At 41.9% G+C, this 27,803-nt stretch overlaps 1 protein-coding gene and 1 long non-coding RNA gene across 4 annotated transcripts in view; one reads left to right on the plus strand and one right to left on the minus strand.

Moving 5' to 3' along the window:
* Positions 1-2,534, minus strand: part of LOC138991488 (uncharacterized) — a 64,875-nt gene extending 62,341 nt beyond the window's left edge. Inside the window, exon 1 of the long non-coding RNA XR_011467455.1 lies at positions 2,398-2,534. This is a non-coding gene — a long non-coding RNA (uncharacterized lncRNA). The remainder of the gene's footprint in view (positions 1-2,397) is intronic.
* The window catches only part of KNTC1 (kinetochore associated 1), a 70,369-nt gene extending 67,453 nt beyond the window's left edge, over positions 1-2,916 (plus strand). For all 3 annotated transcript variants that reach the window (XM_005904685.3, XM_070386257.1, XM_070386258.1), the window contains exons 63-64: positions 407-497; positions 1,625-2,916. In XM_005904685.3, coding sequence (XP_005904747.2) covers positions 407-497; positions 1,625-1,642 — 109 coding nt within the window. In that variant the 3' untranslated portion in view covers positions 1,643-2,916. The remainder of the gene's footprint in view (positions 1-406; positions 498-1,624) is intronic.
* Positions 2,917-27,803: the final 24,887 nt, after the last annotated feature.

Below are 27,803 nucleotides of genomic sequence, written 5' to 3' on the forward strand. Positions count from 1 at the left end.
CTTTTTTTATTTGGCTGCACCGGGTCTTAGTTGCAGCATACAGGATCTTTAGCTGTGGCATGCGGAGTCAGCATGTGGGATCTTAGTTCCCTTTCCAGGGATCAAACCCTGGTCCCCTGCATTGGGAGCATGGAGTCTAAGCCACTGGATCACCAGGGAAGTCCCATACCGTGGATCTCTTTCTGCTTGTTTACCGCTTGTGATCCAGCCGTAATTACAGGTTGTCATTTATGAACAAGTAGTATTTTTTGCGGTGCGTTGATATACTACGCCGCACATACTTTAGGTGTGTCATGTGATAGATCTTGCTGTACACCTGTGAAGCCACTGCCATAGTCGAGATGGCAGACCTACATATCACCCTCACATTTTCCTTATGCCCTTCTTCTTCTCTTTGGTTTCATAGTTTAGATGACGCTTCAGTCTTTATAACTGAATATTACAAGCATTGTGGGAAGCCCATACCACCAGGCACCACTCCCTGTGAAACTCTGAAGGTAAATCTGGCCCAAGTTACTGGGTTTTAACCTGACACCATTTCTGTTTCTAGGGTCTTGATATTGAACCAGCCTGTTGTGAAGATAAATGTGTTTTTATGTGCAAACTGCCTGTATTTTCACATTTCACTTTTTGTATGACAGAGTCCCAGACTCAGAATCAGGAGGTCTTGGTTCCACTCATTTGTGCCAGGAAGCAGCCGTGTGGCCTCAGGCCAGTTGCTGTACCTGAGTGGCCTGCAGTTTTCAGATCTGGCCCTCCCAGCCTCTCAGGTGCTCTCAAGAATCAGGACTCCTTGTGGAGTCTTGTTTTTAATACAGGAGCAGGTGACAAACCAAGTTTTATTGTATTTACTTATTTGGCTGCACCTCAAAGCTTGTGGGATCTTAGTTCCCCACCGAGGGACTGAACCCCGGGCTCACAGCAGTGCAAGTGCAAAGTCCTAACCACTGGACCACCAAACTAAATTTCAAAGCACATTGATTAATGTTGTGCTGGAGTTTCCATTGCTTTTATTTCTTTTTCTTTAATTAGCTAAGACATACATGTCCAGTATAGAAAAACAAAAATCTGGAGGAGAAAAAAATAATAATAACAAAAAAACTGAACACTTGAAATCTCAGTAACCAGAGATAAGATCACTGTTTACATGTTCGTGTGCATTCTTCCAAATGCTTTTGTGTATAAAAACCACACATAAATCATTTTTACTCTTGTTCTGAACTTAAGTATAAGGTAAAATTTTTCATTTTGATTGTGTTTTGGTAGTTTTAGTAAACATTATTAGGTTATTATGGTTTTTTCTTCCCTCGGTCCAGATCAAGCATATTAAAATATTTAGCCTACATTTTGTTAACATCCATTAGTAACTTCTTTCGTTCATTTCCAGTCTATTGTGATCAATGACATAAGATTACCTTTTTCAAAACGGGAGAGTATTGATTCAGGAGACAAGTTTGTGGCCCTTAAAATGTATCTGTTTTTCTCTGATCATAATTGTCTAAAATGCAAAATAACCTCATACATAGATTTTTAGCAATATAGTTGTCTTTTCTGTAGTTTGTCAAACAATTTTCTATTTAAAACACTGACACTCATAAAAATGCTTGTGTTTCTTCCCATTTAGATGTTTAATGGATCCTAATAGATCAAAGTTTTTTCAAGAAGAAGAAGAAGTTTGGAATCTGTTAATAACTGACACTATTTATTACAGTTTTTAAATTGTGCAATCTGTGTGCAATAGCTATTGTCAAATATTCCCCGAGAAGTAATAACTAAGATGCTTAGTAATAGCAGAACTGCCTCATAAACAACTCATGTCCCAAATTAATAAATCTTTTCCTTGCCAGTTACGTGCATAACTGGTAGAGACTCTCTCAGTGTTTTTGTACTGTATATGAAGAAAAGTATTTTGCTCTCCCAATAAGTAAAGCAACTGCTTACATCCTTTTCTTCTACCTATGTAAATAAGAATATCAGTCCCTTTTTTTTTTTTTTAAGTCTTTATTGAATTTGTCACAATATCGTTTCTGTTTTATCTTTTGGTTTCTTGGCCACAAGGCATGTGGGATCTTAGCTCCCCGACCAGGGATCAAACCTGTGTCACCTGCATTGGGAGGTGAAGTCTTAACCACTGGACCATCAGAGAAGTCCCAGAATATCAGTCTTTTTAACTGATAGTCATTCGAGTAAATATGTCTATAATCTTTGCTGCCGTGCATATCCATCAGTGGCCAGCTACATGTACAGAAACCACTCTGGATAGTTGAAGCGGAGAAGGATTGAGTGTCAGGAACTGATTACAAAGGTGTCAAGAGGACTGAAAGGCAAAAGGGAGATGAAGAAGGGGCACTGGAGAAGCCGAAGGAAAGGAGCTATTAGCCTAACATCAGAACCTACCTTTGGGGACTTCCCTGGCGGTCCAGTGGTGAAGACTCAGTGCTTCCCATGCAGGGGGCTCAGCTTCCATCCTTGGTCCAGGAGCTAAGATCCCGCAGCAGCACATAAAGTGGGGAAAAAAAGAGAAGAAGCTGCTTTGGCTCCGAGCCAGGGGTGCCGCTGTTCCAGAGACTGAGCCTCCTCCCCCGGCACTGCTGCCCCTGCAGCCCTTGGTTATCCTCCGCTCGTGTTGCACTGCCAAGCCCCCTCCAGTAGGGGAAAAAACAGCAGCATTTTGCTTTCAGCAACCTTCTAATTCCCGTGCCTGTGCCAAGAAATGACAGAGCTAAACAGAAGCCATCTGGCAAGGAGCCTGAGAGATGAAGGCTGCAGGCTGTAAGCCCCTGGCAGGACAGGAAGGAAGCTGGCTGGAAGGGCTGCGTGAAGCTGCAAACCTTCAGCAGTACCCAGCACACAGAAATGTTAATCATACCTCTTTTGGTTCTACTTGTGAATAAACTGAAGCTGATAATACTAGAATTCATTTGCCTTTGTTTGGCTTGTTGAGAAAAATATTTCTGTATAGGAAAGTCAATGTAATATGATTAAAAACCTGGGTTTTGGATAAATAACAAGTCTGGGTTTGACCCCCCTGGTTCCATCACCTACTGTGATTTCCAAAGGTCTTTACGAAACCCTATTCCTACCAGAAATAGATGTCTCCTTTACTGCATCCTCCCAAAAAGTGGGCAGTTTTTCTTTTTAAACTTTTTGCTAATTTGATCAGTGAAAATAGTGTCTCGGTATTTACGTTTGTATTTCTTTAGCATCTATGTGATTAATCCTTAAGAAAACTGTAATTATAAGGCTGAGCTCACAAGTAGAGCCTGTGATTGTTACTCTTGGGCATAAATGTGCAAGGAACAAAAGGGTCATGTGGTGGCACCAGAACTTAACAAATGGAAATGACCGTTCCCACTTCAGCAGTCCCCAACCTTTTTGGCACCAGGGACCGGTTTTGTGGAAGATAGTTTTTCCACAAATGGGGGTCGGGGGGGCGGGGGTGGTTTCGGGATGATTCAAGCACGTTACATTAATTGTGTGCTTTATTATTATGACATTGTGATGTATAATGAAATAATTACATAGTTTACTATAGTGCAGAGTAAGTGAGAGCCCTGAGCTTGTTTTCTTGCGCTCAAGCAGTAATGCAAGCAATACGGAGTGGAGGTAAATACAGATGAAGCTCCACTTGCTCGCCCGCTGCTCGCCTCCTGCTCTGTGGCCCAGTTCTTAACAGGGCACCTACCGGTACCGGTCCATGGCCCAGGGGGTTGGGGACGCCTGCACTTCCTGGACTCAAGCTGGGCTAAAAAGGATTTCTTTCTCCGTCTTAACACTGGTTTCATCGTTCAGAGTAAATTTCTGGATGTCAACTAGATTTATTGTAGTGATCACTTCATCAAATATACAAATGTTGAGTTATGTACACCTGAAACTATTATTACATGTCAGTTATTCCTCAATACAATAAAATAATTTTAGATTAGGAATCGTATCAAATAAATTGGTGGAAGATGAATAGACATGCACATAAGTTCTGATAGGTAGCAGGTTAGCTTTTTTTTTTATTATTATTATTCTATTTTTCAGCTGTAGCAGGTCTGCTTTGCTGCCTTCGGGCTTTCTCTAGTTGAGGCGAGCAGGGTCTACTCTTCATTGCAGTGTTTAGGCGTCTCATTGCAGTGGCTTCTCCTGTTGAGGAGCACAGGCTCTAGGCACACAGGCTCAGTAGTTGTCATGCAGGGGCTTAGTTACTCCTCAGCATGTGGAATCTTCCAAGACCAGGGATCAAACCCCCGTGGCCCTTGCATCTTCAGGCGGTTTCTCAACCACTAGACCACCAGGTGAGCCCACAGGTTAGCTTTTAATATGCCAATGAAGTGGTTTTTTGCTATATAAATATACTTGAATTTAAGTTCAAATATATAATTAGAATCTTTCTTGTTATGATATTTATTGTATTTTTATTAGCCATGACCATTATTTTTATTTTCCACTCGTCTCCATACAGCCATTCTCCCTCCCTTCCCTAAGCATATTCTAAAAACTCAGGCTCAGTAGTTGTGGCTCATGGGCCTGAGAGCTCATGGGCTCAGTAGTTGTAGTGCGAGGGCTTAATTGCTCCGAAGCACGTGGAATTCTCCCAGACCAAGAATCGAACCCGTATCCCCCATACTGGCAGGCGGATTTATCCACTACCACCAGGCATGTCAATAGACAAAGATCTTGATGAAATTTAAAAATTTTATATTCTGGGACTTCCTGGTGGTTCAGTGATTAAGACTCCATGCTTCCACTGCAGGGGGTGCTGGTTTCGTCCCTAGTCGGGGACTTAAGATCCCCACATGCCCATGTAGCACTGCCCAAAAAATTATATTTTAAGACAAGAAAAATTGAAACAAAACTTTATCTGCTTGTGTTGGCCTCCTCCCTCCCCTCCTTTATGCATCGTGTGTCTGCATTATGGGTTAACCAGACCTACCCTGTGGCAGAAATACCCACTCAGCCATAAAACCCAATTTTTCTTCTTCTGGCACTAGCCGTATAACTAGAAGATACCATTCCTTTCTCAGTCCTATAAAGTGTCATGATGACCCACCACTGACATTGTATGTGCAGATATCTTCAGTGAGTGCTATGTAAAATGCCAATATATTGGTTTCCTTATAACGATTGGTTCTGTACAGACTGGTCAGACGATCTGGAAAGATACTGGGCCGCACCTAATGGAAGTTTTTAGCTTAAATACTTATGACCTTATTGATGTTACTAGCTATATTACATGTATTCTGCCTAATTCACAAGATTATTGTTTCTTGCATGGCCAAATGCATGACTGATCCTCAGATAAAATGAATGACTTTAAGGTGATGGATAATATTGTTCTATAAGATCAATGATTGTAATAGTGTAGCTCTAGATATGGAAAGAAACAACAGGAAAGAACCATTTTCTAGACCATAGAAGACCAGTAAGACAGGTAGTCCAGAGGCCTTTGGTTATAGCTAATAGGGCCTAGTCCAGTAATGTGTGTGTGTGTGTGCTCAGTCATGTCTGTTTGTGACCCCATGGACTGTAGCCCACCAGACTCCTCTGTCTATGGAATTCTCCAGGCAAGAATATTGGAGTAGGTTGTCATTTCCTTCTCCAAGTCCAGTAATAACACAGCCCCCCACCCCCTGAAAAAGAAAGGCCCATCAATGAAATCCACCCCTGACCTGGAAATGAACATTCCTAGCATCGTGGGCAATGGCAACCCACTCCAGTCCTCTTGCCTGGAAAATCCCATGGGCGGAGGAGCCTGGTAGGCTGCAGTCCATGGGGTCTCGAAGAGTCGGACACGACTGAGCGACTTCACTTTCACTTTTCACTTTCATGCATTGGAGAAGGCAATGGCAACCCACTCCAGTGTTCTTGCCTGGAGAATCCCAGGGACGGGGGAGCCTGGTGGGCTGCCGTCTTTGGGGCTGCACAGAGTCGGACAAGACTGAAGCGACTTAGCAGCAGCAGCATCGTGGGACAAATTGGTCACAAAATACCTCCCAAACCTTGATTGCAATTAAGACTGAAAGAAAGGAGTTACAAAATGAATGATGCCCACCGTCCAGTTCTACAAAAATCAAGTCATTAACTGCTGTAGTCACTGACCTACAACACACCCTGAAAGGAATTCAGGGTGAAGATCAAGCTGAGGCACTTTGTGCTCTGGGAAAAGCAGAACTGGCCCTCAGATTGTTAGATATTTTCAGGAGAGAATTTTGTAAACCCAGTTTCTTGCATCTTCCTGTACTTGGAAAGGCACCAAACCCACTATGGTGTCTGTTCCTGTAACTAACCTCAACCTTCTACCAATATGTCTGATAGATTTCATGTCCCCCTTCACTGAAATCACATTGGAATAGCCCTCAGAGCTGTCTGAGTCACCGTCTCCCAGCCTATAATCCTTAGATTGGTTGGAGTAAAAGTTTTCATTTCTTTCTTATAATTGATTTTTTTCATCAATACTCTCTAGGAAGATTTTCTATTTAAAAAAAGGTTCTTTAAGACTTCCCTGGCAGTTCAATGGTTAAGACTGTCCTTCCACTGCAGGAGGTATGGGTCTGATCCCTGGTCAGGAAATTAAGATCCTGCAGGCTGCTTGATACAGCCAAAAATTTAAAAAAACAGTTCTCTCAGTAGATCTACCAGGAAAAGGCACCCTTCTTTGGAGGGTCGAATTCTTTTTTCTTAATTTGGCTGCACCAGGTCTTCGCTATGGCATGCAGGATCTTTAGTTGCAGCATGTGAACCCTTAGCGATGTAGTTCCCTGACGAGGGGTGGAACCCAGGCCCCCTGCCTTGGGAGCACAGAGTCCCACCAGGGACTCCAGGTGGACTCTGTACCACCAGGGAAGTCCAGGGTCACATTTTTTAAAGCACAGTGTTTAAAAACTAAATCTCAGTTGCAGCCCAGTATTTCCTGCCCATATACACCAGGACTTACAAGTGGATCCAGTCTACCTGCCTTTCTAGCCTCAATGTTCCCACTCTTCCCTTTTCTCTGGCCAGCCTCTCCCCTTCCCCAGTCACTTACTAGGCCATAACCATATTTACTTCCTTCCCAAAACTATTAAAAGTTACCTTTGTCGCCTTCTCTATTGATCATCTCATTATTCATTAATTTGTCTCCAAACCTTAGAACTGTGCCTCATGTAGGAGACTTTTAATATGTTTGTATGAGATAAGTAAATTTTGGCTACCCATTTTTCAGGGTAAAATTCCTTCCTTGAATGTTTCATGGTCACATGCACACATGAAGGCACCTCATTACACATAACAAAAAGAGAAATTTAGCAACAACTAAATAAGTAAAGACACTATATTTAATTTTCGTGACTCATGCACAGTCTTTCATCATCTCTAGCTTTGCATGAAGTGGCTCATTGCCAATCCTTTGACTAGTTGGAGTAAAGAATCTAATTAGTGGGGCACTCTGCTTGCCCTTTTTAAGGATGGAAAAGCTGGTCTGACAAGATGGAAGATATTCAGTCTTTGTACTGTTTCTTCTGGGGCCCAGAGATTTGGAATCTACTTGCTGTGCTTATGTAAGCACATTGGCTCCCTCCCCTGGGTAGTTTTTGACAGAGCTTTAAGAAAGAGAATAAGACCAAAGAGTTTGGGTGAACACGTCCATCCAGATGGGAGTAGCCAAGTAAGCACACAAATGTGCTTAAGATAACCAACGGGTTCTTTTTAGTTGTTGAATGCTGGTGCCCTAGATATAATAGGCTAGTGATCCCCCAACTTTTCTATGGCATGCCCTTCAGTTAAAAATGTTTGAATATGTACTCCCAATGTATATTCCTTTAGTAGAGATTTTGAAAAGAGGAAATATGAACACATTTAGTATCTTCTAATAACCTATCATGGGAAAAAACCTAAAGCTATATACCTGAAACTAACACAATATTGTAAGTCAACTATAGTTAAATTTTAAAAAAGAAGACAAAGAGGGACTTCCCTACTGATCCAGTGGCTAAGACTCCTCACTCCCAGTGCAGGGGGCCTAGGTTTGATTCCTGCTCAGGGAACTAGATCTTGTGTGTGACAACTCAGGCCCAACACAGCCAAAAAAATAAATATTTTTTAAAAGAAAAAATTGAGATTTTAATACTTTCTGCCTATATCCAATGGATTGTCCTGCACACTTCATGTTGGAAACCTCTGGCATAGACAACTTTACTTTGCAATACTCTTAATATTGAGGTGTAATTTACATATGATAAAGCACACAAATCAAAGTTGGGTTACCTTTTCCCTATGTCTACAGCTGTACAATGATAATCCTTATCAAAATGTAGAACATTCTAACACCCCAGAAGACTACCTGGTGCCCCCTCCTAGATAGAGCATATTTCCCCCATTAATAACCATTGTTCTGACCTCTACCATCATAGATTATTAGTTTGACCTGGTTTTGAACCTTCTTCAAGTGGACTGTTACAGCATCTACTCTAGAGTCTGACTATATTCCTCAACATTTTAAGAGTCACCTATATTATTTTGTATAGCAATATCAGTAGTTCATTCTTTTCCATCCTTGTGAGTATCGTATTGTATTAATGTACCTTAATTTATCTATTCTCTCTCTCTTTTTTTTTTTTTTTTTTTTGGCCAGACAGCATGTGGGATCTTAGTTCCCCAACCAGGGATCAAACCCGGTCCCCCTTCATTGGAAGCTTGGCGTCTTAGCCACTGGACTGCCAAGGACATCCCTACCCATTCTACTTGCTTTTTTCTTGTTTGTGCTGGGTCTTCATAGCTGTGCGTGGGCTGTCTCTGGTTGTGGTGAGCAGGGGCTACTCTTCACTGAAGTGCACGGGCTTCTCATTTCATGGCTTCTAAGGAAACAGCAGCCCACTCCAGTATTCTTGCCTGGAGAATCCCATGGACAGAGGACCTGGCAGGCTATAGTCCATGGGGTCGCAAGAGTCAGACATGACTTAGCAACTAAACCTTGTTGTAAAACACAGGCTCTAGGCTCACAGGCTTCAGTAGTTGCAACGTGTAGGCTCCAGGGTGCGTAGGCTTCCATAGTTGCAGCATGCAGGCTCAGCAGCTGCAGCTCTTGGACTCCAGAGCACAGGCTTGGTAGTTGTGGCACACAGGCTTGGTTGCTCCATGGCATGTGGGATCTTCCCGGACCAGGGATCAAACCAGTATCTCCTGAACTGGCAGGTGGATTGTTATCCAGTGTACCACTAGGAAAGTTCCCCATTCTACTCCTGACAGATATCTGGGTTATTACCAGTTTTTGACAATGATGAATGAAGCTGCTCGGAGCACTCCTGTACATGTCTTTGATGGACAGAAGCCCTCATTGAGAGTTTCCCTAATGGCTAGAGAGTAACCCCCACTTGCCACAACTAGAGAAAAGCCCAAGAAGCAATGAAGACCCAGCACAGCCAAAAAATAAATAACATTAAAAAAAGAAGAAGAAGAACACTCACTGATTGTGGGTGTTTTTCCGGGAGTGGAAGTGCTTTAGTAAACATTGCCAAACAGTCTTGCCAAAGTAGTTATACCATCTACACTCCCTCCAGCCATGTGTGAGAGATTACCCCACATCCGTGACAAGACTTTGAATCATCAGTCCTTTTAATTTTATTATTTTTAGTATTTTTAAAATGTGTATTGGAGTTTAGTTGATTTACATTGTTGAGTTAGTTTCAGGTGTACAGCAAAGTGTTTCAGTTATACATATGTGCATATTCATTTTTTTTAGATTCTTTTCTCATATACGGTATCAAAGATATTGAATAGAGTTCCCTGAGGTATACAGTAGGTCCTTGTTGGTTATCTATCTTACATATATATAGTAATGTGTATAGGTTAATCTCAAGCTCCTGATTTATCCCTCTCCTCCCCATTTCCCCTTTGGTAACCAGAAGTTTGGTTTTGATATCTGCTAAGTCTGTTTCTGTTTTGTAAATAAGCTCATTTGTATCATTTTTAAAAATTAGATTCCACATATGGTATCATATATTGTTATTTCTCTGTCTGACTTCACTCTGTATGATAATCTCTAAGTCATCCATCTTGCTACAAATGGCATTATTTTGATCTTTTTTATGGTTGAGTAGTATTCCATTGTGTATCTGTACCATATCTTCTTTATCCATTCATTTGTTGATTGGCATTTAGGTTGCTTCTATGTCTTGGCTGTTGTAAATAGTACTGCAATGAACACTGGGGAGCATGTATATCAGTCCTTTTAATTTTAGCCATCCTGGTGGGAGACCTTACAATACTCTTGATGAAGTGGGAGAAAATGCCAGGACAAACATCTTGTCTTCCAATCTGGTTTATCTCCTCTCACTTTTCCACTTGAGATTTATGGATGAGTTAAATCCACAGTGTATCTGTACATCTCAGAGTCCAGTGGCCATCGTTCTATATGATCTCAACTGGGAAGCATGACAAGATTCTAAATCTGAATTCACGACAGCTAAGTCTTACCATAAACTTTAGCAAAGATTAAAGAGCTACTCAGTGGGTTTTTATTTCTGGCACTCTTTAAACATCCCAAAGCAACCAGAAAACAAGGGTTTGTGCTTTTCGAACAACCAAGGCTTAGTGTTTTTCAGAGGGAATAAAGACATTCCTAGAGCAATTTCTCATTTTGAATTCTCCTTCCGACATCCATAGGACCAAAGAATACAACCTCTAAACTGACTTTCTCTTGGTAAGTAGTCCTACAGCTTGAGAAAAAAAAGGCTTTTTTGAGATATGGTTCACATACCATACAATTCACCTATTTAAAGTGTACAATCCAACACTTTTGAGTACATCACAAATATATACAACTATCACTACAGTCTTCCCTGGTGGCTCAGATGGTAAAGAATCTGCCTGCAATGTGGGAGACCTGGCTTCAACCCCTGGGTTGGGAAGATTCCCTGAAAGAGGACATGGCAACCAACTCTAGTATTATTGCCTGGAGAATCCCCATAGACAGAGGAGCCTGGTGGGCTACAATCCATGGGGTTGCAGAGTTGGACATGGCTGAGCAACTAAGCACACATATCACCAACCAATTGTTGAACATTTTCATCACCTCTAAAAGAAACTGCATACCCTTTAGCTATCATCTCTCTATCCCCCTTCCCAATCCACACCTCCCAACCAACTGCTAATCTACCCTATGGGTTTGCCTCTTCTGGACATGTGAATATGTAAATAGAATCATATGATATGTGGCCTTTGCAACCACAAGCTTCAGTCATGTTGTAGCAGATGTATCAATACTTTATTCCTTTTTATGGTGGAATAATATTCCATTGCATAGATAGGTCATGCATGCCTGCTAAGTCGCTTCAGTTGTGAGTCTGACTCTTTGTGACCCTATGGACAGTAGCCTGCCAGGCTCCTCTGTCCATGGAATTCTCTAGGCAAGAATACTGGTGTGGATTGCCATGCAATCTCCTCCAGGGGATCTTCCTGACCCAGAGATCAAACCTGCCTCTCTTACATCTCCTGCATTGGCAGGCGGATTCTTTACCACTAGTGCCACCCGGGAAGCCCTGTAGATAGACCACACTTAGTTTATCCATTGATGGAAATTTGGGTTGTTCCACCTTTTGGCTATTATAAAACTACTGCTATATTCTGTAGCTTTTTAGTCACCTTGATACTTTTAGGAGCTTTCGTTGTTGTTATTTTCAATATGTACACATATTGACTTACTCATCCTTAAGATATCAGTTAAGACTCTGTGATCAAGAAAAAATCAAAATATGCATAGAAATGAATGAAAATGAAAACACAACAACCCAAAACCTCTGGGATTCAGTAAAAGCTGTGCTAAGGGGAAGGTTCATAGCAATACAAGCTTACCTCAAGAAACAGTAGAAAAATCAAATAAATAACCTAACTTTATACCTAAAGCAACTAGAAAAAGAAGAAATGAAGAATCCCAGGGTTAGTAGAAGGACAGAAATCATAAAAATTAGGGCAGAAATAAATGAAAAAGAAACAAAGGAGACTGTGGCAAAAATCAACAAAACTAAAAGCTGGTTCTTTTAGGAGATAAATAAAATAGACAAACCATTAGCCAAACTCATCAAGAAAAAAAGGGAGAAGAATCAAATCAACAAAATTAGAAATGAAAATGGAGAAATCACAACAGACAAAACAGAAATACAAAGGATCATAAGAGACTACTATCAGCAACTATATGCCAATAAAATGGACAACTTGGAAGAAATGGACGAATTCTTAGAAAAGTATAACCTTCCAAAACTGAACCAGGAAGAAATAGAAAATCTTAACAGACCCATCACAAACATGGAAATTGAAACTGTAATAAAAAATCTTCCAACAAAAAAAAGCCCAGGACCAGATGGCTTCACGGGTGAATTCTACCAAAAATTTAGAGAAAAGCTAATACCTATCCTACTCAAACTCTTCCAGAAAATTGCAGAGAAAGGTAAACTGCCAAATTCATTCTATGAGGCTACCATCACCCTAATACCAAAACCAGACAAAGATGCCATAAAAAAGGAAATCAGGCCAGTATCACTGATGAACATAGATGCAAAAATCCTTAACAAAATTCTAGCAAACAGAATCCAACAACATATTAAAAAAGATCATACATCATGACCAAGTGGCTTTGTCGCAGGGATGCAAGGATTCTTTAGTATTTGCAAATCAGTTAATGTGGTGTGATACACCACATTAACAAATTGAAAGATAAAAAGCATGACTATCTCAATAGATGCAGAGAAAGCCTTTGACAAAATTGAACATCCATTTATGATAAAAAGCCCTCCAGAAAGCAGGCATAGAAGGAACATACCTCAACATAATAAAAGCCATATATGATAAACCCACAGCAAACATTATCCTCAATAGTGAAAATTGAAAGCATGTCCCCTAAAGTCAGGAAAAAGACAAGGGTGCCCACTCTCACCACTACCATTCAACATAGTTTTGGCCACAGCAATCAGAAAAGAAAAAGAAATAAAAGGAATCCAGATTGGAAAAGAAGTAAAACTCACTGTTTGCAGATGACATGATCCTTTACATAGAAAACCCTAAAGACACCACCAGAAAATTACTAGAGCTAACCAATGACTATAGTAAATTTGCAGGATATAAAATTAACACACAGAAATTCCTTGCATTCCTATACACTAATAATGAGAAAACAGAGAAATTAAGGAAACAATTCCATTCACCATTGCAACAAAAAGAATAAAATACTTAGGAATAAATCCACCTAAAGAAACAAAAGACCTATATATAGGAAACTATGAAACACTGCTGAAAGAAATCAAAGGTGACACAAATAGATGGAGAAATATACCATGTTCATGGATTGGAAGAATCAATATAGTGAAAATGAGAATACTACCCAAAGCAATCTATAGATTCAATGCAATCCCTATCAAGCTGCCAACATTATTTTTCAGAGAACTAGAACAAATAATTTCAAAATTTGTATGGAAATACAAAAAAACCTCAAACAGCCAAAGCAATCTTGAGAAAGAAGAATGGAACTGGAGGAATCAACCTACTTGACTTCAGAGTATACTACAAAGCTACAGTCATTAAGACAGTATGGTACTGGCACAAAGACAGAAATATAGATCAATGGAACAAAATAGAAAGCCCAGAGATAAATCTATACACCTATGGACACCTTATCTTTGACAAAGGACACAAGATATACAATAGAGAAATGACAGTCTCTAACAAGTGGTGCTTGGAAAACTGGTCAACCACTTGTAAAAGAATGAAACTAGAACACTTTCTAACACCATACACAAAAATAAAATGGATTAAAGATCTAAATGTAAGACCAGAAACTATAAAACTCCTAGAGGAAAACATAGGCAAAACACTCTCTGACATAAATCACAGCAGGATCCTCTATGACCCACCTCCCAGAGTAATGGAAATAAAAGCAAAAATAAACAAATGGGACCTAATTAAAAGCTTTTGCACAATGAAGGAAACTATAAGCAAGGTGAAAAGACAGCCTTCAGAATAGGAGAAAATAATGGCAAATGAAGCAACTGACAAATAATTAATCTCAAAAATATACAAGCAGTTCATGCAGCTCAATTCCAGAAAAATAAACGACCCAATCAAAAAATGGGCCAAAGACCTAAACAGACATTTCTCCAAAGAAGACATACAAATGGCTAACAAACACATGAAAAGATGCTCAACATCACTCATTATCAGAGAAATGCAAATTAAAACCATGAGATACCATCTCACGCTGATCAGAATGGCTGCTATCAAAAAGTCTACAAACAATAAATGCTGGAGAGGGTGTGGAAAAAAGGGAACCCTCTTAAACTGTTGGTGGGAATGCAAACTAGTACAGGCACTATGGAGAACAGTGTGGAGATTCCTTAAAAAACTGGAAACAGAACTCCCATACGACCCAGCAATCCCACTGCTGGGCATACACACCAAGGAAACCAGAATTGAAAGAGACACGTGTACCCCAATGTTCATCACAGCACTGTTTGCAGTAGCTAGAACATGGAAGCAACCTAGATGTCCATCAGCAGACAAATGGATAAGAAAGTTGTGGTACATATACACAATGCAATACTACTCAGCTAGTAAAAAGAATGCATTTGGATCAGTTCTGAAGAGGTGGATGAAACTGGAGCCTATTATACAGAGTGAAGTAAGTCAGAAAGAAAAACACCAATACAGTATATTAATGCATACATGTGGAATTTAGAAAGATGGTAATGATGACCCTATGTACAAGACAGCAAAAGAGACACAGATGTAAAGAACAGACTTTTGGACTCTGTGGGAGAAGGCTAGGTGGGATGATTTGAGAGAATAGCACTGAAACATGTATATTACCTTATGTGAAACAGATAGTCTAGGTTTGATGCATGAGACAGGGTGCTCAGGGCCAGTGCACTGGGATGACCCTGAGGGATGGGATGGGGAGGGAGGTGGGAGGGGGGTTCAGGATGGGGGACACATGTACACCCATGGCTGATTCATGTCAATATATGGCAAAAACCACTACAATATTGTAATTAGCCTCCAATTAAAATAATTAATTAAAAAAAAAATAAGACTCTGTGATGAGGGAACTTCCCTGGTGGTCCAGTGACTGGGACTTGAGTTCCCAGTGCAGGGGGTCAGGGTGTGATCCCTGGTCAAAGAACTAGATCCCACATGCCACAACTAAGACCTGGTGCAGCCAAATAAATAAATATTTTTTAAAATATATGAACAGATTTTTTTCCACTCCCACTCTTATCTCTGGCAGCAATTCTCTACACATACCATGGTATTTCAAGCCATTGCTCTCATCCCCTCTTTGCCTAGCTAGTTCCCACTCATTTTTATTTTATTATTATTGTTTTTACTTTCTGGTCACACCTTGAGACATGTGGGATCTTTTGTTCTCCAACCAAGGATTGAACCTGCACCCCTGCAATGGAAGTGTGGAGTCTTAACCACTGGACCGCCAGGGAAGTCCCCTTACTCATTCTTTATTCTGTGATGTTTACTCAGTATCCAAGTTCACTGGAACTTCTTCAGAGAATATCTTGTTTATATGACTATGCATCTATGTATGAAGCGTTAGGATATTCCTTGCATTCAAATAAATAATACAATGAACCAGGAGAAATGGCATGTCACCAGGACTATTGCCGACTTATTTTTTTCCAACGTTCTTTATATAGACTTGATTTTTTAAGTCTACAGAGGATGTTACTCATAACCCATTCTCTGTTTCATACCTCAGAAGAAGAAGTGGTAATTTACAAAATTTCTTCCTCTTCTTTCCACCTTGTAATACATGCCCTGTGGTTGGTGATTTTTTTGGTCATATGGAGCCAGAATATCTAGGAAAACTTTTGTCATCAAATGATATGAATGCATATGCTGGTGCTTCGATCTCTCTTTCTAAGATGACTCTTAACCAGCCACAGTATACAACATTGATTGTAATAGTTCAATCATACATAGGTTTGCCATGTAAAGATAAGAACTCTGGGGACTTCCCTGATGGTCCTGTGGTTAGGACCCCACACTCTCACTGACAAGGGCCCAGGTCCAATCCTTGGTCAGGGAATTAAGATCCCACAATCTTTAGTGGGATCTTAGTTCCCATGATCTTTTACAGTGTTGTCCCCCCCTAAAAAAAGAAAAAAAAAGAGAATTCTACCTGCTAGTATTTTAATGGGTGGCCTTTTCTCGGCAAGTTCCACGCTTTTGGTTCAACCTAGATTACTGGTGGGATTTTTCTATATTTTCATTTTTATTTCTGGGCTTAGCAAGAATAAAAAGAAAATGTGAGTGGTGAGGGTTGAATGGAAGAGGGAAAGGAAGAAAGAACCAGAAGGATGAAAGCCAGTGGCTAAGCTATACCATCACATCATCTTCATCGAGCCTGCTTAGTTAGGTCTCTCGAAAGGCATCGAGAGAATACTCAAGTTTCTCTCCAATTTGCCCCAAATATCTCTATATTCATTTTCTAGGGCTGCCATACCCAATGATCACTAACTGGGTGCATCAGAAACCTATTCTCTCACAGTCCTGGAGGCCAGAGGTCCAAAATAATAGTGTCAGCAGGACCACTCCCTCCAAAGTCTCTAATGGAAAATCCCTCCTTATCTCTTGAAGCTTTTGGTGGTGCTAGGTGTTCTTTGGCTTTGTCAGCATCACTCCAATGTCTGTCTCCATTGTTGCATGGCCCTCACTACGTGTCTCTCTGTCCTTTTATTTTACTTGTTTTATTTGGCCTAACTGTGGCTTGTGAGACCTCAGTTTCATGACCAGGGCCCCTGGCAGTGAATATCGAGTCCTAACCACTGCACTGCCAGGGAATTCCCCTTTTCTGTCTTTCATATGGACACTTGTCATTGGATTTAGGGCCTATCCTATTCTGTAGGATCTTATCTTAGTTCTGACCTTAATTACAAATGCAAAGACACCATTTCCAAGGAAGGTCATGTTCTGAGGTTCCTGGTAGACATGAATATTGTGGTGGGGAGACTATTCAACCCACTCCAAACTCCTTCTTCAAATTCTACTGCTTCTGCCTTTGGATATAGTATATACACCTTGAAGTGACAGTGAGCTGTCTACTTCGCTACTAATAAGAAACAGTTGTCTTACAAATTTAGCAGAAGTAAACTAATGTACTGGGAGCCTTCCTGGTGGCTCAGACGGTAGAGAATCTGCCTGCAATGCAGGAGACGTGGGATTGATCCCTGGGTCAGGAAGATGGCCTGAAGAAGGGAATGGATATCCACTCCAGTATTCTTGCCTGGAGAATCCTATGGTCAGAGGAGCCTGGTGGGCTACAGTCCATGGGGTTGCAAAACACTGGACATGACTGACCAACTAACACACACACAAACTAACATACAGAAGAGTATGGAAATTGCAATGGATTTTTCACAAAGACAACATGCCCATGTAGTGAAACACTCAAATCAAGACATAGAACATTCCCAGTATAGATTAGGAACAATATTCTTTCTTTTTTTTCCATTAAAGAAAAAATTTTAATTGTGGTAAAACACAACAAAATATACCATCTTAACCACTCTAAAGTACAGTTCAGGGACTTCCCTGGTAGTCCAGCAGTTGAGAATTCACCTTGCAATGTAGGAGACTCAGGTTTGATCCCTGGTGGGGGAACTAAGATCCCACATACATTGGAGCTACTAAGTCTGCAAGCCACAACTAGAGAGTCTGAGCGTTGCAATGAAATATTCCCACATGACGCAACAAAGATACCATGTGCTGTAACTAAGACTGGAGGCAGCCAAATAAATAAACATTAAAAATAAACTATACAATTCAGCGGCCTTAAATACATTCACATTGTTGGGCAACCATCCCCACCATCCAGTTTCAGAATTTTCTCTCATGTGAACTAAAGCTCTGTCCCCATTACTCAATAATTCCCCATTTCCGCAGCCCCGGGTAACCACAATTCTACTTCTGTCTCTCTGAATTTGACTACTCTAGGGACCTCATGGAAGTGGAATCATACAGTATTTGTTGCTTTGTGACTGGCTTATTTCACTCAACATAATGTCCTCTGGGTTCATCCATGTTGTAACAAGTCAGAATTTCCTTCCTTTTAGGGCTGAGTACTATAGGAACCATATTCTTCTGAAAGGTGATGAAAACCTCTGGATTTTAATGGCTAAGTCTTTACTTATTTTCATCCCTGATTCTAATTGGTAAATGATGTATGTTTCATTTATGTTTTCCTCTTTGGTGATCATAGGTTTTCAGGGGTTTCAACCAGAACCTAGAGCCCTTTGCTCTGGATCCTGTGGCTTTGACCAAGTTACCCAATCTCATGTGCATTTTAAGGATCTCACTGAATTTATAGAAAAGCTAGAAGAATCAATGGCATCACCGACTCTATGGACAGGAGTTTGAGTAAGCTCCGGGACTTGGTGATGGACAGGGAAGCCTGGTGAGCTGCAGTCCATGGGGTCACAAAGAGTCAGACACAACTGAGCAACTAAACTGAACTGAAAAGAATCAACAGCTTTCAAAAGTGGATGCATGGGTGCTGAGTTGCTTCAGTCATGTCCAACTCTTTGTGACCCTATAGACCGTAGCCTCTGTCCATGGCTCCATCCCGTGGCTCCTCTGTCTGTGGGATTCTCTAGGCAAAAATAGTGGAGTGGATTGCCATGCCCTCCTCCAGGGGATCTTCCCAACTCGGATCAAACCCATGTCTCTTATGTCTCTTGCATTGGCAGGTGGGTTCTTTACCACTAGCGCCACCTGGGAAGCCCTCAAAAGTAGAGACAAGTAACCCAAAGGGCAAGTCTCAAAACAATTTTTCATTCCTCTTTCCTTTCCCTTTCTTTGCAGTTGGCTCCTAGGCATAGCCCAAAGGACCTTGGCAGTGGTTTAGTCCTCATCCTTCCGCCCATCTGAAAGTCAGTGGGAGTCTGTGTTTTGTTTCCTTTTATTTAAGCACACTCACTCATTGTTTTGGAAATACCTCACATTCCAGGCAATTCAAGACTTTTGGAATAAACAAGTCACCTCTTAAGAGATTAAGACCCATTGAACATACGAATCCCTAGCTGAATGGGAAAAATGAAACAACCAAGATGTGGAGACTGAGGGGAAGGTCATTCTGTATCTTTGTTAGAGATTCTCAGAGGGATAGTTTAAATTCACTTCCGTCATGGCTAAGGCCCTGCTGCATTCACAGACAAATGCAGCACCTTAATTAGCATGGGCCAGGACCTAGCTCTTTCAATCCATCAACTGTGAAACAGGTTTTTTCTGTAGGCGATGTAAGTCATTTATTTTCATAGTTTACACTTTACACAATGACTTAGGACTAAGTGCCGAGAAGTATATAGTAAGAGCAAGATCAAATCCAAACACACTTCAAGTATTAATCTCTAAGGGGGATGTGTGTGTGTCTTAGTTGTTCAGTCATGTCCAGTTCTTTTGCATCCCTGCAGACTGTAGCTCTCCAGGCTCCTCTGTCCATGGAATTCTCCAGACAAGAATACTGGAGTGGGTTTCCATTCCCTTCTCCAGGGGCTCTTCCCAACCCGGGGATCAAACCTGGGTCTCCTGCATTGCAGGAAGATTCTTCACTCTCTGAGCCATCGGGGAAGCCCTTTTAATCTCTAATACTAGCCTTTATATGCCCTTATAAAAGCCCACCCAGTTGCATTATCCTTTTCCTGAAAGCTTTCTATCTGTGGAGTAAAGCGGGAAACATATAGGGTTGTGTATGGTCGGGCCACTCAAGATGGCTGACCTCTTGCTCTTTGTCCATCTCTTGCCTGATGAGCACCTGCTTCACTTAAACTCTACACACAGGACTGACCTTCCTACATACCTGCCCCAGCTGTTGATTGTTCTCATCAAAATGCTGCAGGAAGGAGGACCCCTTCCAGGGTTCTAAAGTGGGCTCTTGTCTAACTCTCAGAAATGAATTGTCTGGGGAGACTCATGTGCTGACAAAGCAGGAGATTTTATTGAGAAGGGGGCACCCAGGTGGAGAGCAGGAGGGCAAGGGAACCCAGGAGGACTGCTCTGCCACCTGGCTCACAGTCTCAGGTTTTATGGTGATGTGAATAATTTCTGGGTTGTCCCTGGCCAATCCCTCTGACTCAGGTTTCTTCCTGGTGGTGCAGGCATGGCTCAGCCAAGATGGATTCCAGCGAGAAGGATTCTGGGAGGGGTGGGACGCACGGCGTCTCTTTTTGACTTTTCCCGAATTCTTCCAGTTTGTGGTAACTTGTTAGTTCCGTGTTCCTTACCGTATTCCTCCTGTCATAAAATGACTCATGAAAATGGTTAGTATTGGTGCCTGGCAAGAGTGGGCAGTTTCAGTCACAGTTTCTTTTAACAAAAGGGGCGGTGAGGGGCGTGTCTCTCTGCTGGTTTCCCTGGTAACTAGTGAACTCTTCTGACCTCAATTCCCCTACAACTGGCAGTCTCCCCTCCCTCTCAGGAGCAAAGACTGTCACCATGTCCCGCCCGCCGTCTACTGCACATGGTGGGATGTTGCTCCAGGACCGTGCTTCAGACATGTAAGTTCCCTCATCCATTAAACCGTGGATGTCTCTGCTGCTGACTCTGGGCTCTTGAAACTGGGGAAGCACGGGCCTTGTTGACCTGTGGAGAGCAGTCCAACAGGTGGCCATTCCAGAACTTCCCAGAACCACAGAGAAGTGAGGGAAAGGGCATGGAGAGGGATCCACTTATCTTCCTCTGCTTTCCCCCAGTCACAGCCTAGTGATGCAAAAGGTCAACTTGACTTTGAAGCGAAAAGTGCTCACCTTTACCATGTAGAATTGACATTTCACACATCCGCAGTGTTCGGGCATGTTTCAGGGTTCAATGCTAATCTGTCAAATCTCAAGAGAAGCCGCACAAACTCAGTGGTGTGCCTAGCAATTCCATATCGCCAGCAGTACTCAGAGCTGACAACTCTATAATTATTTAAATATTGTACCTAAAGCTAGTCCATCTGGTTTTTGAAATATTCAGTGCTAAGACTGGCTAGAGACAGGGAATATGAGACTGGGGTTCGTCTTTGGGGATCACACACTGACCTGCCTCTTGAGAAATTTGTATGCAGGTCAGGAAGCAACAGTTAGAACTGGACATGGAACAACAGACTGGTTCCAAATAGGAAAAGGAGTACGTCAAGGCTGTATATTGTCACCCTGCTTATTTAACTTCTATGCAGAGTACATCATGAGAAACGCTGGGCTGGATGAAGCACAAGCTGGAATCAAGATTGCCGGGAGAAATATCAATCACCTCAGATATGCAGATGACACCACCCTTATGGCAGAAAGTGAAGAGGAACTCAAAAGCCTCTTGATGAAAGTGAAAGTGGAGAGTGAAAAAGTTGGCTTAAAGCTCAACATTCAGAAAACGAAGATCATGGCATCCGGTCCCATCACTTCATGGGAAATAGATGGGGAAAGAGTGGAAACAGTGTCAGACTTTATTTTTCTGGGCTCCAAAATCACTGCAGATGGTGACTGCAGCCATGAAATTAAAAGACGCTTACTCCTTGGAAGGAAAGTTATGACCAACCTAGATAGCATATTCAAAAGCAGAGACATTACTTTGCCAACAAAGGTTCGTCTAGTCAAGGCTATGGTTTTTCCTGTGGTCATGTATGGGTGAGAGTTGGACTGTGAAGAAGGCTGAGCACCAAAGAAATGATGCTTTTGAACTGTGGTGTTGAAGAAGACTCTTGAGAGTCCCTTGGACTGCAAGGAGATCCAAGCAGTCCATTCTGAAGGAGATCAGCCCTGGGATTTCTTTGGAAGGAATGATGCTAAAGCTGAAACTCCAGTACTTTAGCCACCTCATGCGAAGAGTTGACTCACTGGAAAAGACTGTGATGCTGGGAGGGATTGGGGACAGGAGGAGAAGGGGACGACAGAGGATGAGATGGCTGGATGACATCACTGACTCGATGGACGTGAGTCTGAGTGAACTTTGGGAGTTGGTGATGGACAGGGAGGCCTGGTGTGCTGCGATTCATGGGGTTGCAAAGAGTCGGATATGACTGAACGACTGAACTGAACTGAACTGATACACACACACACTCCTTGCCCAGCTGTGAACTGACTGCGTTTGAAAATTCTTTTGCTTTTAAGATTTTTTTGATGGGAAAGTGAGTCACTCAGTCGTGTCATCTTTGTGACCCCATGGATTGTAGCCCACCAGGCTCCTCTCTCCATGGGATTCTCCAGGAAAGAATACTGGAGTGGATTGCCATTTCCTTCTCCAGGGGATCTTCCCAATCCAAGGATCGAACCCAGGTTTCCCACATTGCAGGCAGACTCTTTACTGACTGAACCACCAGGGAAATCATTTTTTGATGTGGACCATTTTAAAAGTCTTTATTGAATTTGTTAAAACTCTGCTTATGTTTTCTGAGTTTCGGGCCACGAGGCATGTGGGGTCTTAGTTCCATGACCAGGGATCAAAATTGCACCTCCTGCATTGGAAGGTGAAGCCTTAACCACTGGACAACCAGGGAAGTCCCGAAAATTCTTTGTCATTAGCTATCTACCTACAAGCTGAAAGGGTTTCTTTCTTTCCTTTTAGCTGAGCCACTCATGAGGGTATGTTTTTGCTCCGGGGAGAGACACATGAACATGGTTACCATTAGTCTTGCAATTCTTGCTCCCGGTTGGATAAAATCAATACCTTTGCCTTGTTTTTTCAGAACCTTCCTTGGGGGTTTTGGGGTAGCAAATAATAAAAACCTTGCTGCCAAAACTAGAAATGGCTTTAAGAGGGCATTTACTATCTTGCGTAACCTGAAGTTCAGACACTGAGTTCCCAGAACTTGCCGACGATGTAATCGAACCCACGTTCTTTCCATCTTTCCACTCGGCCATCCTTTACTGTGCTGGTTTGGCCTTCGCTTGTCATCTCACAAAAGGGCTCAGCTGCTCCAAACATTACATCCTTAGGCAAGAATTTCCAAAGTTCCTTTTTTTTTTTTTAAATTGAGGTAAAATTCGCATGACATAAAATCAACATGTTAAAAGTGAGCAACTCAAAGCAACTCATATACTAAAGCGTATATATGGAATCTAGAAAGATGGTACTAAAGAGTTTATTTGCAGGGCAGCAATGGAGAAACAGACATAGAGAACAGACTTACGGACATGGGAGAGGGGAGGAGAGGGTGAGATGTATGGAGAGAGTAACAGGGAAACTTACATTACCGTATGTAAAATAGATAGCCAACGGGAATTTGCTGTATGTTTCAGGGAAGTCAAACAGGGGTTCTCTATCAGCCGAGAGGGGTGGGGGGGGAGGGAGGGGGGAAATATGTATACATATGGCTGATTCATGCTGAGGTTTGACAGAAAGCAACAAAATTCTGTAAAGCAATTATCCTTCAATTAAAAAGATAATAAATAAATAATAAATAAAATATAATAAATAAATAAATAAAATATAAAAAATAATAAATAAATTTTTAAAAGAAAAAAAAGTGAGCAACTCAGTGGCATCTAATCCCTTCACAATGTTGGCAAGCTATCACCTCTATTGAGTTCTAAAATATTTGCATAACCCACAAAATACTCACTAAACAGGGGCTAACTGCTTATTCCCTCCTCTCCAATTCCTGGGAAACTACTAATATTTCTGCCTCTAAGGATTTGCCTATTCTGGACATTTCATATAGTTGGAATCATGTAATACAGGCTTTTCCACTCAGTCTGGTGTGTTTGAGATCCATCCACATTGGAGCGTGCAGTAGCCCTTCATTCCTTTTTCTGATAGTCCGTTGCCCGAATATGCCACCTTTTGTTTGTCCATGCGGCTGCTGATGGATATTGGGGTTGTTTCTGTCTTTTGGCTGTTGTGAATAGTGCTGCTGTGAACACGCCTGTGTGTGTATTTATTTGGGTAGCGGATCTTCAGTTCTTTGGGGAATATACCTAGGAATGGAAGTACTAGGAGATTTTCTTTTTTTAATTTTCTTTTTTTTTTTTTTTGGTGGGGGCACGGGGTGGAGCACTGTGCGTAGCGTGTGGGATCTTAGTTCCCTGACCAGGGATCAAACCCATGTCCCCTGCAGTGGAAGTGCATGGACCACCAGGGAAGTCCCTACCAGGAAATTTTCTGAAAAACATCCCCAGACTTCCCCTCACATCCTATAGATCAGAACTGTGTTATATCTCCATGCCTACAGCAATGTCTTGGCAAGGAGAGTGAGACCACCACTATTGTCCAAAACTAATTGAGACTGACACCATGTAGCTGGGTTGGAACCCAGTCACCTCTGAAGGACACGGTCACTTGGAAGAGGGCCATTTTCAGAAGGTGGTGACCTTGAGCATGAACGCTGCGACACAGGTATGCAAATCCTCTGTCAACCATCCCTCCCCATATTGTTAGAGCAATTTGCTTTGTGTTCAAGGGTGTAAACTTGACTATTCTACCTGGCAAGCAGCCTTTCCTTTGGGGATTATTCATCCTGCAAACATCTGTCTTAAGGAAGAAGTGTGGGGACTAGGGTCTTGACAAACAGCATGTCAGACAATGAAACCTACGTGAAATGGAAACTCTTAAAAAATACTAGAGGAAGGACCCTGGTGGATGCAGGGTGTGCCTGCTTTGTAGAGACACTGGGAATGTGTTTCAAAGAACTTCCATTAATTATTTATTTTTTAAATTGGAGTGTAATTGCTTTACAATGTTGTATTAGTTACTGCTGTACAACAATGGGAATCACCATAGGTAGATATATATCTCCTCCTTCTTGTGCCTCCCTCTCACCACCCCAACCCACCCCTCTTCAAAGAACTCCCATGAATTTAATATCATCTAGACTCTTCTTTACGTATCCAGATTTGCCTTTCCCTCCACCACCAAGCCATATGGAGTTCATTTTTCGTCTATTTCACAAACATTCCTTGTGCATCTACTATGTGCCAGGCACTGGGAAAGACAGTGGAGAGAGTGTGGTAAGGCAGAGAGCTTAGCTCCTATCCTCATGGAGCTATTACTAACAGTGCGGTAGAGGAGGCTGAGGTTAAATAAATAATTCTGGAGAACATTTTTAAAAGCATTTGCCTGTCAGTAATTACTTTTTTCTTTAATTGAAGTATGTTTGCTGTAAGTTACATGTGTACAATATAGTGATTCACAATTTTTAAAGGTTATACTCCTGTTATAGTTATTATCAGATATTGGCAATATTCCCTGTGATGTACAGTATATCCTTGTAGCTTATTTTATACCTAATGTGTGTGTGCTCAGTTGCTTCAGTCAAGTCTGACTCTTTGCAACCCTACAGACTGTAGCCTGCCAGGCTCCTCTGTCCATGGGATTCTCCAGGCAAGGATACTGGAGTGAGTTGCCATGCCATCCTCCAGGAGATCTTCCCAACCCAAGAACTGAGCCGATGTTTCTGCGGCTCCTGCACTGCAGGCAGATTCTTTACTGCTGAGCCACCGGGGAAGCCCTTATACCTAATAGCTTGTACCTTTTGCTACCCTACCCCATATTTCCCCTCCCCTAGGTAACCTCTACTTTGTTCTCTGTATCTGTGGGCCTGCATTATTTTTGTTATATTCACTACTTTGTTGTATTTCTTAGATTTCACATTTAAGTGATATACAGTATTTTTCCCCATCTGACTTATTTCACCTAGAATAGTGCCGTTTAAGTCCATCCATGTGGCTGCAAATAGCAAAATATTGTTCTCTTTATGGCTGAGTAGTATTATGCTGTATCTATATATGCATATAAATAGATATGCATATATAAATATGCAGTGGACAGACCATATCTTCTTTATCTGTTCATCTGTTGATGGTCACTTATGTTGCTTCCCTTTCTTTACATTTGTAAGTAATGCTGCTATGAACATTGAGATTATGCAAATTGTTTAAAAACTAATATTGTGATAGATGTGACAAAGAAATGAAAAACCCAGGGCACAGTGAAAGTGTGGAAGAGAGGAAGTATTCTGATTAGACCCTCCCTGACAACAGACACAAGGAAAGATTGCAGACTTCCTGTACTGAGTGGTTAAGGGAAAGCAGTGACTCCAGCCAATGTCACCGAGGTCCCTCAATTAGCCAGCAAGGCCAAGTCCAGGCTCCAGGGACACTACTTAGAGTATAATGGGGACCCATTTGTTTCCAACAGGATGTTTATGGGAAAAATAATACTAGGTTTGAAAATGAAGGATTGTTTAGACCCATAAAGGCCAGAGTGGGGATGTTTCGAAAAATTGAAATGCAATGCCCGTGTCCCTCTGTGCTGTGCTGTAAGAGAAGCCCACGGCCCAGGTGCCATGTCATGTCACCATTTGGGCTTCAGTTGACTAGACCAGCCCAGGGGAGTCATCCATTGGTTGACTGACAGCTGTAATCTGGCCGGGCTCATAAGCTTTGCTCAAAAAGGCACTCTGTATTGTATGTCAGTTTCTTGGGGCTGCTGTAACAAATTACCACCACACTTGGTGCTTTAAAACCATAGAAATTTATTCTCTGACAGTTCTGGGGACCAGACATCTAAAGTCAAGGTGTTGACAGGGCCACATTCCCTGTGAAGGCTCAAGGGGGGACCCTTTCCTGTGGCTTGCAACTCTGGGGGCCCCCAGTGTTCCTTGACCTGTGGCCACCTCACTCCATTCTCTTCTGTCTCCACATGGTTTTCTCCTCTCTGTGTGTCTCTTATAAGGAGACACTCTTGTCACTGGATTTAGAGCTTATCCAGATAATCCAGGATGATCTTATCTTGGGATCCTAAATTTAATTATATCTGTGAAGAGCCTTTTTCCATATAAGGTAACATTCACCAGTTAAGGTTCTGGGATTAAGCCATGGACATTGAATGGGTTGAGGATCATCATTCAACTCACTCCATAGGATAGTGACTATTTAGACACGATCATATAGGGGAAGACGCTGAACAGTGACGATCCAGATAGGTCCTCTCTTTAGGGAAGTCTGAACATAAGACTCCAGTACTTTTGCCAGGAAAATCCCATGGACAGAGGAGCCTGCTAGGCTACAGTCCATGGGGCTGCTAAGAGTCGGACACGACTGAGCAACTTCACTTTCACTTTTCACTTTCATGCATTGGAGAAGGAAATGGCAACCTACTCCAGTGTTCTTGCCTGGAGAATCCCAGGGACAGGGGAGCCTGGTGGGCTTCCGTCTATGGGGTCGCACAGAGTCAGACACGACTGACTCGACTTAGCAGCAGCAGAACATAAGATATGCAAGAAACAGACACTTTTGTTGGAGTTGGGCACAAGCCAAGAGACCCCGAAAAAAGACAATCAGAAGTCAGAACAATGACCTACTGAGGCCGCATCCTAAGAATGGAGATAATTCTAGAGCTTCTTTCTCCTGTCATACCATTTTCATTGATGTAAACTAAAATGTAGGGCTTCCCTGGTGGCTCAGTGGTAATGAACCCACCTGCCAATGCAGGAGACGTGGGTGTGTTCGATTTCTGGGTCAGGAAGATCCCCTGGAGTAGGAAGTGGCAACCCACTCCAGTATTCTTGTCTGGGAAATCCTATGGACAGAGAAACCTGGAGGGCTTAGTCCATGGGGTCGCAAAAGAGTTGGACACGACTTAGCAACTAAATAACAACAAGCTAAAGTGTATCTTTTGTTTTTCATCACATTTTAACATCTTGGGATGTGCCTAACAATAGCTGGCATTTTTTCTTTTGGCTGCACCTGGTGGCAGTTCCCTGATCAGTGATTGAACCTGAGCCCCCTGCATTGGAAGGTTGAACACCACACCTTCCAATTAAGACACTTAACCACTGGTGTCTTAATTGCTGTGTTTGTGGAGGCAGCAGT

Source organism: Bos mutus, chromosome 17, assembly GCF_027580195.1.
Source record: "Bos mutus isolate GX-2022 chromosome 17, NWIPB_WYAK_1.1, whole genome shotgun sequence".
Taxonomy (NCBI): Eukaryota; Metazoa; Chordata; class Mammalia; order Artiodactyla; family Bovidae; genus Bos; species Bos mutus.